The sequence below is a fragment of the Eleutherodactylus coqui genome, chromosome 6 (genome assembly GCF_035609145.1).
Source record: "Eleutherodactylus coqui strain aEleCoq1 chromosome 6, aEleCoq1.hap1, whole genome shotgun sequence".
NCBI lineage: Eukaryota > Metazoa > Chordata > Amphibia > Anura > Eleutherodactylidae > Eleutherodactylus > Eleutherodactylus coqui.
The window spans coordinates 179,776,595-179,794,458 of record NC_089842.1 but is presented as its reverse complement, the minus strand read 5'-3'; the positions used below and the strand labels follow the sequence as shown (position 1 = coordinate 179,794,458).

Sequence of the window (17,864 nt, the reverse complement as noted above, 5' to 3'; positions counted from 1 at the left end):
GGCGTGAAAACCGAGCCGATATACGTTCATGGGAATGCAGCCTTATTCAGAGGACTGCCTGCTGTTCTCTGAATAAATTCCTTTTGTTCTCCTGAAGACTGACAGCTGAGACAATGCAATCAGCTGTTCTCAGCAGTTTCCGAGCAGAGCACAGAGTGCGGTCCGTCTTATCAGATGTTCTGCTGAACGACAGATTTCAAGCTGAACTGAAATACGTAGTTTGGCAGAAAACTACACACAATAATTATCACTCAAAATATGGCTTTTGAGTGAATTTTGAGTGCTACTCATTGTCTAAATGGGCCTTTACTCTTTTCAGACTGCTGTAAGCATGTTCTCCCATAGAAAACTATTGGAGGGTGTGCGCTCAGCGGTCTGAAAACAGCTAGATTTTCAAACTGCACGCAGATTTCACTTTAAGACACCGTGGGAAGGAGTGAGTGGGTAAGTACGAAGAAATATATCCTCCAGCACTCCATCACCTCCTCGAATAACACCATAACTAACTTAATGGTGCGGTTCGGAGGTGACAGGTTGCCCTTAAGTGTGTGGCCAGACTGAAAACTGAAAGATGTAAGAATTTAAAGTCATCATGGCCTGATAGTCCCTAGGTCCGGGAGTGTGATTTTATTTTTTTTTAATACTCATCTGCCTCCCCTCTCCCCCTGTTGTCCGCCCACAAAGCCTTCGCTCTGTGCATTGAGCAGACTTCATCCCTTTATTGCATATATGCACACACATTACCCACTCAATATGGACATTTTTTATTATAATATTATTATTTTTTTTTTTTAATAAGCCCCATTTGGTAAAACTTTTAGGGCGTGGGAGTCTCAAGTGTTTTACAATAAAAATTATACTCTGGTTTAGGTGATTGGTTTACAAAGGACCTTATGTAATTTTCTTATGACACACTCCTTTTCAAATTTACTAATACTCGAGGTGCAATCAGTTATCATTTTCAAACACAAATTACCTTCAAATGCTAGAATTCTATTATAGTGAGACACTAAATTGTCAGTCAGAGTCGTAAATAAAAGCTTATGGACCCTGATGCTAAAGGTCACCTTGGACACCCCCTTTTCCATGCCAGTTCTTATGATGACTGCCAGCTGTGGCCTAACCATAAGTTTAAGCTGCATCGCTAGCAATGTATCCTTTAAAGCCTTTGTAGCTAATGAGCTGGGCACTGTTCCCTTTAGGCTGGCAATACCGAACTGCATTAAATGAATATTAATGTACAGTGCCCTAATAATGAGCTTTAACCCCTTAGTGACGGCGCTATCGTAAAACTACGTCCTGCTGTTGCAGGACGTGTATGGAGGGAGGTAGCGCCGCTATCTCCCTCCATACAGCGCGTGCGTCAGCTGTTTATTACAGCTGACACCCGCGGGCAATAGCCGCGCGCCCGATCGCGGCTATTAACCCTTTAAATGCCGCTGTCAATTGTGACAGCGGCATTTAAATCCCCCGAACGCTGTTTGGGGGTCGTCCCCCCCCCCCCCCGCGGTGAGATCGGGGGAGCCGTGCAGGTGTCATGGCAGCCGGGGGCCTAATGAATGGCCCCAGGGCTGCCTTAGCAGACTGCCTATCAAGCCATCCACACAGGGTGGCTTGATAGACTGCCTGTAAAAAAGCAGTATGACGTAATGCTATAGCAGGGGGACTTCAAAGTAAAGTAAGAAAAAAGATCAATAAAGTTTTTTAAATTGTAAAAAAAAAAAAAGGTATAAAAGTTTAAATCACCCCCCTTCTGCCATATCAATTATTAAAACATCTAAATCATAAAATAAAAATATGTATTTGGTATCGCCGCGTCCGTAAAAGTCCGATCTATCAAAGTAGTGCATTATTTTTCCTGCACGGTGAACGTCGTCCGAAAAAAAAAAAAATGCCAGAAATACACTTTTTTAGTTACCCTGTCTTCCAGAAAAAATGCAATAAAAAGCGATCAAAAAGTTGTATGTATTCCAAATTGATACTATCGGAAACTACAGGACATCCCGCAAAAAATGAGCCCTTGCTCAACTACGTCGACAGAAAAATAAAAAAGTTATTGCGCGCACAAAATGACCGCAGAAAATAATTGAAAAAAATTAAATATCTTTAAAAAAAAATACAAGTACTACAGCAAAAAAAAACTATATAAGTTTGGTATCGTAGTAATCGTACTGACCCATAGAATAAAAATATCAGGTCGTTTTTGTTGGTTTGTGCGCCGTAGAAACAGGACGCACCGAAAGATGGTGGAATGTCATTTTTTTTTCCCATTTCTTTCCGCTAAGAATTTTTAAAAAGTTTTTCAGTAAATTATATGGTACAATAAATAGTGCCATTGAAAAATGCAACTCGTCCCGCAAAAAATAAGCCCTCATACAGCGACGTCGATGGATAAATAAAGGAGCTACGATTTTTTAAAAGGGAGTAGGCAAAAACAAAAATGGAAAAAAGCAAAAAAGCTCCGTCACTAAGGGGTTAAAGCAGACAGATATACAGGGCCACATAGCTTAGCGCAGTGAAGGTTATTATCTGAATCCCTGGTGGCCTAGTGTAGTGAAGAGTTTGTCTGTATGCCTGATGGTCTGTGGCAACGCGGGTGTTAATGTCAGCATCCCTGGGGATCTAGAGCAGTGAAGGGGGTTAATATCAATATTTCTAGTGGTATATGTTGCAAATGGGTTAATGTAAGGTTCAGGTCTAGATTAGTGAAGGAGTTAATGTCTGGATACTTGGTGATCTAGAGCAGTGAAAGGGTTAATTTAAGGATTTCTGGTAGAGTGCAGTGGATGAGTAAATGCTACATAACTTGGGTCCAGTGGATACTCACCTGTCCAGGCTTCAGCATTGTCCTGACTGTAACTTCCTGTTTTCTCCCTGCACTGATCATAGTGATGAGTACAGAGTATGGAATCGGGGTACTGTAGAGATGAAAATGTATGGCTGCACAGTTCTCTCTATGATGAGGCAGAGGGATTCAGGAGTGCTCTGCCTGATCCTTAATTAGAGAGTCTGTGTGTGGTGAGGGGAACTTGCGGGATCTGTTTGCTTGCAGTGTTTCTCAACTCCAGTCCTCAGGGACCCCCAACAGGTCATGTTTTCTGGATTTCCTTAGTATTGCACAGGTGATGTAATGATTGTCGGTGCCTCAGACATTGCCACGTGTGTTCTTACTATTGGATATCCTGAAAACATGACCTGTTGGGGGTCCTGAGGACTGGACTTGAGAAACACTGGTTAGGGGGTTGGTTACAATTGTGACTGCTGTGACCCTTATAGCTACGCCTCTGGTCCCAGCTGCTGTAGAACCTCTATAAAGCTACCTACACTCAAGAGGATTGTCTGGGGAAATGAGAAGTGGGCATGTAGGATGACAGTTGCTTTATCTAATGCTATGCTAGGAGCCACCTTGGAATTGAATTTCTCCCCTTTCCCAATAAATAAATAAATAGAAGAAATGATGTCACCAGTATATAAATTACCCTTTGCAGTATTTTTCATTCTTAATGTACTGTAATCAGTTTTTCGGTGGCTGCTGCTCTTTCTTACATTATATGCTGTTATGATTGAGTTTCGCAGTGGGGGGTAATGCATTCCTTCAGTGATTCGGTAGTCTTTCCATCTTACTGAGCTGCTGTATACTGAGAGCTGCATTATGCTACGGTAGACTAGACCCAGCCAAACGCCTGCACTAGCCTGGGCGGTCTCTGGCACAAGAGGTGGAGCGTTGCCTGACAGTGTAGTCTCCTTGCTACAAATGTGTTTGTATGGAGATGTTTCCTTTACGTAAGCCTCCATAGGATACTATCTGCTACAAGGTTAGAATGCAAATCTGTTACATTATCATTTCTTTCTCTATGCCCACATGGAGGAGACATAACGCAGCATCAGGTAAGGTCAGCTCATTTATGTGGCTTCCATTAAATTGCAGAATCATTGCTTAATCTGTGGAGAGACCATACAGAATAGTCTACTGCTTATGTGTTACTGTTATAGTGCTAATATCTATCGATGCAAGGCTGCAAACAGTGCATGAATGCTCCTGAGTCATTGTTGTTGTGTGAACTAACTGAATCGGCAAAATTCCTGCAGTGTAACCAATCCAACATCAAATATTTGTTAGTGCTGTATCTCTCACTGGTAAACAAGATGTAATAGTCTGCTTCCTGTTCTCTGTTGGTGTAGTCTTTGGAGAGAAATTATTTATCAGATGCAAGAAAGTGACATAATAAGCCCTCAACTCGCCCTCCCCTGAGTCAGTATTTGGGCTCATGCCCACAGCCGTATGTGTAAAACGCTGCAGGTCTCCCCGCAGCGATTTTGCAGCCATACACTTTGCCAGTGTGGACCACGTATGGCTGCATACGGCACTGCGCACGCCCACGAATCACACGTACACAGTGGGATTTTATTTATTTGAATTCTCCGCTCTGTTCAGAGTAGGGATGCGTATGCAAACACAATGTATGCCCCTTCACAATGTATTGCATATGGACAGCGTATCATAACCAGCCCATACAAGTGTATAGGGTTCACACTGCATACATACACAGAGAAAGAGCATGCTGGGATTGATTTTTCTTGTGTGTCCACACGCTGATGTGCACGGATCAATTTAAGTCTATTGACTTTCATTGATTCCATTCACTGCGTATCATGCGTCTGTGCAGCACATGTGTGATACGTAGTGATGAGCCCTTTGGAGAGAAAGGTGGGTCTCACATGAATGGATTTTAATTGCGGAATTTACGATCTTCACCCACGTGGATGATCCACCGTATTCCACACCCATTGAAAAAATAGAACACTCTCATATCCGCTCACATGAGCAAATAACAATTGCGATTTTCATGAGCGGATTTAAAATCAGCATGTTTTTTTTTTGTGCGGAATCCGCACAGACGGCTTCCACTGAAGTCAATGGAAGCTGTCTGAACCCACAGCCCATCCGCAATTGCAGGCACGGAAAAAATAAATAAAAAATCTGTGCTGTGCATGACCAATGGCGAGTGTCTACGATAGAGAAAAGCGAAGGTTTGCAGCAGGGAACAGCGACAGATTCCACAGCGGGCTCCCACATGCGGAATCTGACTTGTTCGTGTGAGGCTGGCCAAATTGTTAACTGCTATCTGTAAAATGACTTAAATTGCTAATAGCATTAACAAGTAATGCAGGTACAGCTTGAAGACTAGGAAGAGGGAATTTTTAATACTAAATGTGGCATACAAAAAATGTCAGTTTTAAAGCAGTGGTGGGAGGACTGCCATGTCCCCACACATTAAACATAATTTACACGAGAAGCTAGCTTAAATTATAACAGAAATGTACACCAGCTTACAGATAGCGTAAATTTCTTTAGATGCATGGATGACCTGAGATACACCAAAAGGAATTAAGAAGTATGTGCCTTGATACATTAGGCACATCTTGCATCTGTAGGAATCACCCCGTGTTTCCTCAAAAATAAGACCCTGTCTTATATTAATTTTTGCCCCAAAGTGGCATTAGGTCTTATTTTAGGGGGATGTTTTACTATAGTTACTTAGCAGGCTCAGTTCAGCTCCAGTGCGATAATTTCCTGGTCAGAGGATACATAAATCCCGTCTCCAGGAAGCAATGGCTCCGATTGGTTGAACAGCGCTGCTCAGCCAATCAATGCAGCCCTTGATGAACCAATCACAGCCATCACATTGGTTCATCAAGCACTGCATTGATTGGCTGAGCAGCGCTCGAAGAACTAATCAGACCCATCGCTTGCTGGAGGCGGGATTTATGAATCCTGTAACCAGGAAGTGACCTTGTATTGGTGGCCAAGGACTGCGGTAGCCGCGACAAAGCTCAGGAAAGCAGCGGGAGGGAGACCTAGACCGAGCCTGCTAGGTAATGTATTCCTTTTATTTTATTTTATTTTTTTAATGTAATGCAGTTAGAGATTATTTTGGGGGTATGTCTTCTTTTTCAAGCCTCCCCGAAAATCCTGAAAAATTAGGCTAGAGCTTATTTTCAGGGAAACGCGGTATTAAGACCAAAGTTTAAAATGGTCTCTCTCTTTGCTGAGTACATAAGCTGTACACAGCCCTAAATGGAATCTGTCCATGGGGAGTCCGGTGAGCTTGTTGCCCTGCAGCTCTGGGGTTCTGGGTTCAAACCCCACCAAGGACAATCAGGAGGCTGGAATCGGCACATGTGATGGGGGCGGAGCTACGCGATGATGCTTACAAGGGGGCGGAGCCAGAACTCCGCTGCTGCCGAGCCGAAGGGAAAAGACCCATCTGCACAAGCGCGTCTAATCGGGCGATTAGACGCTGAAGTTAGACGGCACCATGGCAACGGGGACGCTAGCAACGGAGCAGGTAAGTGAATAACTTCTGTATGGCTCATATTTAATGCACGATGTATATTACAAAGTGCATTAATATGGCCATACAGAAGTGTATACCCCACTTGCTTTCGCGGGACAACCCCTTTAATGCCACTGAATGTGCTGTACGGTCTTTCAAGGCTCATGAACCAGAACCAGGTTCTGTGAACAGAGACCAAGATAAAAGATTAAACCTGGAAATATAATTCTTTTCCAGGTGGGTTTGTTTCATGTTAACGCTTGCACATCTCCCCTGGCTTCTTCACCTTCCAAATCCTTCCTGTTTTTGTAGATCAGTTTCTTAGGGGTCCCCGGAAGCAATCTGAAAATCGAGGACAAAGCATTCTGATACACTGTCAGTCCCTGTAGTAAGGCAGAATGCTCTACCTGACAATACAGAGAACTGTGCAGGAAGGAAGATGAAGCAATTGACAAAACCTGAACTCGTTCTGCTTTGCCTTTAGTGCCCTAGACAACCAGGGCCTTTACCGTTAAATTCTTCACTGCCCTAGAACACCAGGGACTTTACCATTAGCCAATTCACTACCCTGGCGTTTACCACTGACCACTTTCACTGCCCTAAATCGCAGGGATACGTAACAATAACTACTTCATTATACTAGAACATCTGGGAATCTACCATTTGACTCCTTCACTTCTATAGACCTCCATTAAATATATTAGTGACCCCATCACTGCCCTAAACCACCCTGTTCATTTAATTAGGGATTATATTATTTTGGCACTGAATAGTTGTACTGTCCTGGCATTGTATGAAAGTATTATTAGACTTTCCTAATTTACACGTTTAATTAAACTTGCCTTACTTATGTAGTGTTGTAACTCTTACAGCAATGTTTCTTTCCGTTAATATTAATAGCGATTCCGAGCCCCCATCTGAGGAGTACCAGCGAGGGCTGAGAGAATTAGAAGCCACTTGCAGGAAACAGATAGAAGACCAGCGGCAATACGTAGAGGGTTTGAAAAGTGAGATCCAGGCGGCACAGGTGAAAGGAGAGAAGGAGCTGGAGCTTGAACAGTCTCTAATCAATAAGCAGATCCAAGAGAGTAAGTAGTTATTCTAAATTATTTCTCTGCTGACTGAGCCAGTAAGACCTCGTTCACTTATGTCACATTTTGTTTCTTTCTTGTAAGCCAAAATCGGGGCTGGATCCAAAAAAATAACAACGCACGAGGGCCCAGGCTCTAAACTAACATGAGTTAAATACAACTCAGATGGCAGTTAATGTTAAGTTTGAAGTGGATCAAAGATTAGGAAATTGTCCTCCCCCCCCCCCCCCCACACACACACCCATCCCCCTCCTATTTTACTTATTGTATCTGACCATTAGATTTAGATGTTATAATAATAGATGTTGTTTGACTGTCAGATGCAGATATTAATATATCATATGCAGCAAAAGGGGGCATCACAGAGAAGAATGACTGATAGTCTGATGAGGTATATTGTGTTTTTATGCTTAAGATTTACACAGGTGTATGTGTCCCATCTATTAAGTGGTGCTAAAAGCCCATTGTTTCTATTGGTCCACTCACACTTGCGTTTTCTTTCACGTGTGTATTACGTGCCTGAAAACAAACAGCATGTCCTATTTTGATGTGTATTACACACCAATATATGTTATGGGAATTTAATATACACAGCAAGTATGCATGTACATGCGTATATGCTATGTACTGCATGTATCACACGTGGGGCACATATGCCCGTCTGAGTGAGCCTTTGTGCATACAGTTAACATCTTTATTTTTTCTCAGATCAACAATGGCTTATAATAGAGAAGGAACGTCTTAGTGCTTTGTGTCATCAGAAGCAAGAATCCTCATCTCAGACGGAACCAAAGACTTATGTGGAGGTTGAGGTACAGAACTGTGTACAGACGGACGTCCAGCCAACATTGGAAGAACAGGAAGGGAAGAAGCTGGTGCAGCTGGAACTCCTTCGGAAATGCTCGTTACGTAGGGCAGAGCGAAACATCCGGAGGAAAAGGGTTAAATTTCAGCTAGAGAGGATTGTCAAGAAACAAAAACTTTTAGAAGCCAAGAAAACTCTCCATCAGCTGCAGGCAGCCTGTTGGCTCAGTGATGATATAGTAAAATCAACTCTTCATGTGCCAAAGGTACAAGAGAACTCTGTTAACTTCACAGATTTGCATAGGAGTAGTAGTTCTCCTTCTGGATTCTCATTCTACAGAAGATGCTCATTGCCTTGGTCCTCACAGACGCTTCCTAATCCCCATAGGTAGGTCCTGAGCTTGATTTACTATAAATATTTTTTGTTAGCACTTAATAGAATTTTAGTGTTATACAGCGTTGTGGAAAATTATGGGTCGGGAGAAGTATAGGAGAGTACCTAGAAGGTGTGAGGAGACTTATAAGGCCATGCATGCTCCTCTGGGAAATTTATGTGACTGGAAAGATGAAACCATGTCTCTACAGAGCCACCTACTTAGAAGGTAGCATTTCCGCAAGTCAATGTCCGACCTTTTAACAAGCCTTATGACCCCAGTTGGCTTCTAATGTTTTCACAAAAAGTAATTTTACACATTACACACATTTTTTTGAGTTTGCACTTAATTTGAAGAGACTGTCATCTCAGATGACCCCCATCACCTGAAGTAATGAATAATATAAAGAGTGCTGAATTCATATATGTAATTTTTGTACTTCTGCTCCCTCCCTGTTCCCCCACTTGATACCTGCAAACCGACCATTCGCTACATGCTGGTGTATAGAGGGGGATAATCCTCTCTCTTATGTGCAACCATTTTATGGAGCTAATGGCACAGATTCCCTCTTTAAGGAAAAAATGTTTTCCAATACCCATGCCATCGATATGGAAAACAAAACTTCCCCCATCATTAGGAGAAATGCTTTAAACCAAAACTGTTTATTTAATTTGTATCTCCCTTTTAATCTAAATCTATATATATATAAATTAAAAGCTTTCAAAATTACAACATGATATGAAAGATTCGAGCATGTCGGAAAGATTCTTGTTCTTTTTGTCATTACTTTGCCCCTCCCCCATACTTTACCTATAGAGCTTAAAATAGCAGCACCCACTATATATTTTCTGTAGGTAGTGAAAATACTTAGCTATTAATTAAAGAAAAAGAGGTAGAAATGAATATTAGTTCAATAAAAAAATTTTCTGAATTCACTGGCCTATCGTTGAGACATGTCAAAATGAAGCAGCCTTGGAGATGGGACTTCCTTCAAGTGCTAGAATAAAGACGCCTGTGCTGCTGTATGGAGTGCCACAGTCCTTTAGCCTTTAGTTTGGGAGATTGAAAAGACTTCCATTAAAATCAATGCGACTGTAGAATGATCACATATAACAGATAGATAGTATTTCCTTCTGACATATTTCATAGACCTAGATGAGGAGCGGCACTCAGGAACTCATTCAAATCTTCATTGAAGTAAAAAAAAGTAGCTTTATTTTCTCCATCTGTAAAATATGCTGCAACATTTCGACCCAGACATGGTCTTTGTCATGCTCTTCGGAGCGTGCACCAAGCTACATAGCTTCCCTATTGATGTTTTTTTTTGGTTGCGCTGCTGACAACCTTCACTCTCGCTACATTTCATAGACCTGTCAGAACAGTTTTTTAGTTTTAAAAAGTCACATATAGCAAGAATTATTGCATTTTTTTTCCAGTTTTTATTGCACTTGCTAATTACACTGTTATCTTTTTTAGTGCTGTTCTGAAACGTAAATCTGAGCTGGCTCACACTACCAAGACTAATGAAGTTAGAAATCCTTTACGGAGTGTATCCATAGATTGTCTTCTTAATCCCTCTGCTAACCCTGATAACAATGGACAGTTGGAGAGTAAACCATACTCAATAAATACCAAAAATCTACAATTTGTCGAAGAACACAAAATTGACTTACTGTTAAAACAAATCAGTGCAAATACTGCTTTTTTGTCAAGTGACCCACAAATGAGCAAAAAACGTCAGAAAATGGATAAACCTAAAGCCGTATCAAAGGGGTCTTCCAATAACTTCACAGCTGAACAACCAAAAAGAAGAAACATGCAGGCAACTGTATCTACGGGAACCAAGGACACAAAATTAAAGCCATTGAAAAGCCCTTCTCCTGTGACTATTGGTGGCCCTAAAAAGTGCGCAGCACAAGAAAAGAGCAAAATAAGCCCAAAAAGTGATGTTGGAAAATTACCACCATACAAATCTGCGAAGCATGCACAAATATCACCTGGCCAAGGGAAGCCATCTTTTGGAGAACCAACTGTAAAAAGCAAACCAGCCAGATACAACATGGCATCTTTTAAATCGAATATTCAAAGGAAGCCAGCTGAGCAACCGAATAAGAGTTTGTCATCTGTTGATAACATTTCCAAGAAAAGCAGCAGACCTGGAGAAAACCAGACAAGTGACAGGAGCAGAATTGGCACAGAAAGACTCACTAGGGCGCTCCTAAAAACTAGTGTTCCAACACTGGGCGACTGTAAGAAGAATGATCATACTGATTCTTCCGATAGTGAAAGCTTTTATTCGATTGATTCTCTATCTTCTGCTTATGCCAGTGCCTTAACTGAGCAGCTGAAACAGGAGGAATTACAGAGGCAGAGAAGTAATATCGGGCAGAAGGATTCAGACAGTGAAGACAGCCAGATGTCTCAAGACTCTCTTGCTGAAAAAGACAAAAGAAAAGAGAGACCTAATAAAAGAAGATTTAGTAAATACAAGACTATTAGTGCAGCATCCACTACTCCCGCATCCTTTACTGAAGATCACAATACTTTCCCTTTACTTACAACTGGATCAGTCACAACTGGATTGATAAGGAGCTTCTCTCTAGATAGCTTAGCTGATGCAGAAGATGCACTTGAGTCATCTGAAGAACTACCAGCTGAGATCTTTTGGAAGCTTCAAAGCCCTAGAAATTTGATCTTGAATGAAGAGGATCAAGATAAGGAAAACATTGCAGCAGCAGCAGCAGTAAGAGAAGATAGTAGCTTGGACCTTAGAAATTCATTTTACCTCAAGGTGAATGATGGACCTGTTCCCAATTACAGTGATGTCGCTTTTCATGGAAAAACGGAGCACTGTCCTCCTACCCTTTCAAATATATGTGATGGGCTATCTCAGACAATATCTCTCGCTTGTGATAGCGCTAGCAGTTCATCTGGATTATCAAATCCCATAGATACTCTGAAGTCAAATGGGAATATTGTACATTCGGATGCTTTGTCTGAAGCCTGTGCACCTACACTGGAGTCTCCGGTTAGAGAGAATGAGATGAACCATTTATGTACTAATGTTACCATTTCCAAAAGTGAAACGGATCCGTTTCAAAGTCAACTAGAAGTTCCACATATAAAATCTGCGCAATATTCACATACAGAAACACAAGATGAACCATCAAATAAAAGCACTCTGAAAGGAAGTGAAACAGTACAAGAAGATAATGCTCATGAATATTGTCTACCTGATTGTAATTCTTTAGATAAGAGATGTTCCACAGACTTAATAGATGCTCCTGGGAAAGGCCAAAATAATTCACTTAATATTCAAGAACCCTTGTCTGATCTAAGTACATGCAAAAGTAGAACACTGTTTTCAGAAAGTAAAGACAGCATTGCAACCTCTCTAGAAATGCCAATAAACTGCTCTAAAAATGTATCTTCTCGGAAGAAAATTCAGGGAGATGAGCAGTTGAATACAAAAATTTCAAATGCCCCAATAGCTTCAATAAATGGTAATGAGCTGGACAAAAAAAGCTGCTCTGAGGAGCTGTGTAAAATCTCCCTTGTGGATCAAGTGATAAGTGAGGGTATAGATATGCTACGCTTGCCTTTAAGCCAAGAAAATGTATACCTTAATAATACTACTGGAAAACACATTTGTGAGAATACAAATTATGCAATGCCAATGCCTTTGCAAGCTCATGTTGTGAACCTGAATAATCAGCAACAGCATCTTTCAACCATTTGTGAAGAATCTGTTATGTTTGGACCATTATGTTGTGAATCAATCCAAAAAGAACCAAAAATATGTGATTTTAAAGAAAATAATGGACTAATTTATAGTACGTCTAATGCCGTTCAATTGTTATCACAAAGCCAAAAGTGTAAAGTGGAGTGTGATGTAAATGCTAACACAGATTTTAATACGGAAAAACAGACTAATCCAGTAGAAGAAACAAAACATATCAGTAATTATGATAATGAACAGTGCTCTGTCGAAAAACAAGATGGTTGTGAATATGCCAAAAGTTTTAGCACTGGAAATACTAACGGTAGACAAGTGAACAGAAACTTACTGGGATTGGAAAACAAAACTCCCTGCCCATCAACTAAAGTTTCTTTACCTGTCCAGAACACTTCCTTTCCCTTGCATAGAATAATCCTTCTAGACTCATGTTTTCCTACTTCTGAACAAGGCAACGTTTTGGACAACTCTTTACATGCCGAACCCGAACCTTGTTTTGACGAGACTAAAACGTTTGTAAAACCCCGTCAGCTCACACAGTCACTTTGCCACACATCAGAAAAAGCTGCAATGATGGCCATAAACCCCTCTCCAGTCCCAAACCATGTGTTAAGTGATAACTGCATCAATGTTGCAATACAACATGATGGCCTGAAACATGGCGAGGGTCTATGTTCTACAACAAAGGATGATAGCACTGTGGCCAAAAATTGCCTCATCAGGCCGCCTTCTCAAGATCTAGATGAATCAGATGATGCCACACAAATTAAAAACTCCAAAGAGAGAATATGTCCATTAAATGAAGGAATGTTACCAGAAAACAAGAGGTTTTCCAAGAGTTATGGTGAGTCAGCAAAGACTTGCTTTATTTGTAAACCTGAAGGATCTTCTGAAAGTCAGAACACAATGGAAATTCTGCTCTGCTCTGAGTGTACAAGTAATAAAAGCCAAAGTAATGATAAGGTTTTACTCAAAGCTCATCCTAAGAAAATACAACTTTCACATGTAACCACAGTGTTGGGGCATGGCAATGACTTAAGCAGCATCAAGGACTCTCTCAATTATCCTGAAAATGGTAAAGAACTAGGATATGCAGCTGAGGGTTCATCCGTTGATGCAGAGCAAGAGCGAGATGCATCTGCCAGTCGTCACGCGTTAGAAGATATGAGTGGTACACTTCTACCCATTCCATATTATGAGGCTAAAATGCAGAGTGAACCTTGTTCTAAAGTGAAGTATCAGACTGACAATCTTGATCAAGCCGGGTTTTCTGATAATATGGACAGCTCGAAAGAAATGTTTAATTCTATACAAACTGACTTGAATATTAGCTTCCCAACCATGTGTACAGTAAAGGATGCTGCAGTCCTACATAATGTTATGGAGGTAGAACCAGTGCAGTGTCCCACAATTCTTAAATGTAACGAAGAAAAAATGGACTATAACCCGCAAAAAGTAGACTCGAAAATTAATAGTTTATACAGTACTAGTGAATGTAGCAATGCCTGCCAGAGTGCAGATGCAGATTCTAAGCTCTTATTTGCAATGCCGAAACAATACGATTGGTCTCAAGATGGCACAGAGCTAAATGGCTCTACATCTTCTAGGAGTGACGATAGTAAGTGTACCTACTTGCAAAGTGGATATGAGGGCACTAGTGAACATCTTAATAGTGATCCATGTAGTGATGGCAGAACACAGGAAGACAACTTAGTGCAACAAAACACAAGCACATATAAAAATGTACTACAAACCAATGAAGGTGAATGCTTACATCATTATGAGTCTGCTACCTGTACAAATGAAGAGGAATACACTAATTTAAAGTCAACAGATAATTTATCACATAATAGATCATGCAGCATAAAGTCTGACACAACGCAGGATGTAACTATCGACTATCCAAACAAAAACGAGCAGCTACAAGATGAGGATAAAGAGTGCACAGTCGAAAACAATGTTGTAGATTCAGAAATGTTGGAATTGCTTAGCAATAAGACATGTTCTGGAGAAAGCATAGAAGACAAACCCTATCAGCCAACATGTTGTAGAACAACATCTCTGTATGATATGTCTGATGAGGTAAACGGGGAACACAACACAGCCATGACAGCTAATGTATCCAATTGTATCACCAATGAAAAGGCTTGTAAACTGGAATATGAATTGAAACCATTATGTGACCAGAGTATGCCATTGCTTGCCTGCAGCAACACATTAAAAGACAGAGTGACTTCTGCTGATGATGGTAATGCTTTCTCTGTAAGCATGGAAAACAAAGGGGAGGAAAATTGTCTGAGTACAGGAGTCTGCGGAGAGTATTCTCCAGATTTGAGTGAATCAACTGATATTTCTTCCAGTGACACAGATACTTCTAGGTATTTGGTCTTGAAGAATGTCCCTGGTTTGCAAAACCGCTTAGCTGAATGTGAATCCTATTCCCCAATGAGTAAAAATGTTAATGAAATTTCTCCAACCTCTCATTTCAATGAAGAAATGTCATTATGCACTGACAGTATTGAAACTCCATCCCCTGAACATCCCAATTTTTTAGATGAAATTGATTCGACAGAACCTAACATGAAAGAACTTTCAATTGACCAGACTGCTGCAGTATCAATAAATCCTTCCGATGTTGGCACTTCACCGAGTAGATCAAATTTTGATGAAAAATGTATGGCTGAACATATCCCTTCAAAGATAAAATCAGAGGTACACGCACAACATAGCATGACTGATTTTTCTACTCAAACAGTGGAGGTACCATGTCCTACAACAATCAACAGCGAGTTAATGGAAGATGTAGGTGGCAGAGCTTTTTTAATTGGTAAATTACCAGATGAACACCTCAACAATTTGATTCCTGAGCCTTCACACCAAACGGAGCAGTCAACAGCTGTGGTAGACAACACTGAAGGTCTTCACTTCTCCTCAAGTGACATCAATCCCTTTGTTCATTCTTGGCAGCAAGAAGACAATCCTAAACCTGGATGGAGGAACTGCACATTCAACAGTGCCGGAGATGTTTCCTGTGCTAAAGTCAGAGAACAGGCTGATAAACTCATACGGTGCTCCAGTGTTGACGAAGGACTGAATAGTCACAATTCTCCCTTTCATTCTCATCTTAGCTCCTATGCCAATGCTAAAATGGTGTCTAGTACCATAAGTAGTCTTGGAAGGAATGATTCAAGGCCAGATATAACTTCGCTTGATGATTCTCAGGAACTTCTTTCTGATGAGTCTGCTTTCATATGCGCAGGAAATAGTTCAGAATTTACAGGCATTTCTGGGCTACAAACAAAGTTTGAAGACCAATCACAGTTGGATGAAATAATATTTTTGTACACATCCGAGTCGGAGACTTGTAATGAACCCATAAATCGAGTATCTAGTGCACAGGGCACACAAATTAAGCAGAAGCTTCGAAAGAGCTCCAAACATCAAAAAAACTACACAGATAGGTCTTCAAAGCCGATGCAGAATAGAAATGTATGCCAGAGACCTGCATCTTGGTCCAATGTGCAGAACATGTCTTTACATTTGTCACAACTCCTGCAAGAAACTTCAGAATTGTTAGGGAATCTCTCAAAACATAATCCTGAGAATTTTAGTAAGGATACCATGAAGATACAAAATGATTCTGAAGCTCAAATTAGGAAAAGATCAGTGAGAGACTCGTGCACTCAGACTTCTGTGAACAGGGGTGTTCAGACAGACTTGCAGACGGTAAACCATACACAAAACTATACAGCAGAGCACAATCCATTCTTAAGCTCCCCTGGCATAAATGTTATAGTTAAAGTTCTAGGAACAGATTCTTTGACTCATATTCCTCAAAGTAATAGTTTAACAGAACAAAACGGTAGCAAAGTGACTAAAACTCGAACACAGAGTCTACCAAACCTAAATGAGATTGAGTCTTGCAAACAACCAGAGCGTGTTTTGTATAATTCACCCCAAGTTCGAGCATCCACCCCATTCCTAACCGGCTTACAGGACATGGCATCTATAGCTTTGCCAGGTTGTTCTTCAAAAGGTTCTTCAGTTTCCATCAATGTGAATAGATGTTCTGAAGATACGATAGTAAACAGTCCATCTTCCAGTGTGGCTGAAACCACAAAATACCCCACCAGTTATGAGAAAACCGCAATGGTGGATAGAGCCTCATCACCGATTTTAACCGTGAAAGTAAGTAAGAAGTTTCACCATAAACTTGTACCTAATAATCATGAAAGTCAAAATTTTGCTAAAATCCTACGTGCTAGAAAAAGAAAAGAGCGTGAGCTCCGAGATCTACAACGGAACAGTTCACAAACCGAAACAGACAATGAATCTAATGCTGGCAATAAATATGAAGCTGCACGGAGCAGCTCATTGAGGGACACCAGAAAGAGGGTTTCGGCTGCTAAATTCCAGAGATTTGTGAGTGAAGGTTGCATTTTAGGAGATGCAAGCTCTTCATTTACCAACCATTTGAGTAGCCATTCGGAGATTACAGGTAGTGGAAAAAGATGTACTAGTACAAATTATTTTACCTCCGCTCATCGGGAGAAGGGCTCCCACTCCTGGGAACACTTGCAGTCACTTCAAAACATCTCTCTGTCACAGCCTCTAGCAAACCGAGATGGGCTGATTCCAAAACAAAGCGCAAAAGAAATAGATAGGGATAGTAATGATTTTGGTGGTTTTACCATAACATCAGGTAACTCATACATTAAAAGTAGAAGCTATCCGTATTCACCTTCACAGATGAGCGGGCTTGGCTTGCACTTAGAAGAAGATGGATTATCCGTTGTAGAAAGTGAATGTAACACAGACCACCTTCTTGGTCAGGAACCAACTTTCAGAACCAGTCAGAAACCACACAGTTATGCATTGCAGGATCTACCCATGCACAATAAATTCAGCAATTGGTCTGGAGTTCAATGCAGTGCAACTAAAATTGGAAGGGTGAGCAGCAGTCCTGATCTGCATATAAGAGGAAGTCCTACTAAGAGTGAAGCATCTCTGGGTGTGCTTGAGAACAGATCACAGGAGATTGAGAGGCTGCAGAGAGAACGAGCAGAGGTACTGTCTGCGATACACTTGGAGATGAATGCACTGCCTCTTACTGTCCAGCTTGCAGAAGCCAAACTGACTTATGGCATTGGAGAAACAGATGCGCTTCTGAGAGTTCTACACACGGGAAAGGTGGATCTCCAAGATGCAGCATCCATAAAGAAACAGTTGTATGAAAGGTAAGCGTAAAACACAAACACAATTGTAATTTTGTGAACTTGATAATTGCATTTAGGAAAACTCTTCCAAACTATTGTATCGTACCGCAACTATAGTCGTGCAATAAAAAAAATATAATCCTGTGGTTACTCTGTTAGATATCTACACTAGATTCCTTTTGAGCACGTTTTTTTCAACCAAAATAACTTCTTTGTTACTAGTTTATAAAAGTGATAATTGCACTGTCAGTCTGTGATAGCCTGCCTTTATGATAAGATATGGCATGTTTTTTAGATGTGTTTAC

At 40.9% G+C, this 17,864-nt stretch overlaps 1 protein-coding gene across 2 annotated transcripts in view; it reads left to right on the top strand.

Annotated features, from left to right (window-relative positions):
• STARD9 (StAR related lipid transfer domain containing 9) overlaps window positions 1-17,864 on the top strand; it is a 143,639-nt gene that overhangs the window by 105,507 nt on the left and 20,268 nt on the right. For both annotated transcript variants that reach the window (XM_066608347.1, XM_066608348.1), the window contains 3 exons: window positions 7,239-7,426; window positions 8,138-8,621; window positions 10,084-17,580. In XM_066608347.1, the coding sequence (XP_066464444.1) occupies window positions 7,239-7,426; window positions 8,138-8,621; window positions 10,084-17,580 (8,169 nt within the window). The remainder of the gene's footprint in view (window positions 1-7,238; window positions 7,427-8,137; window positions 8,622-10,083; window positions 17,581-17,864) is intronic.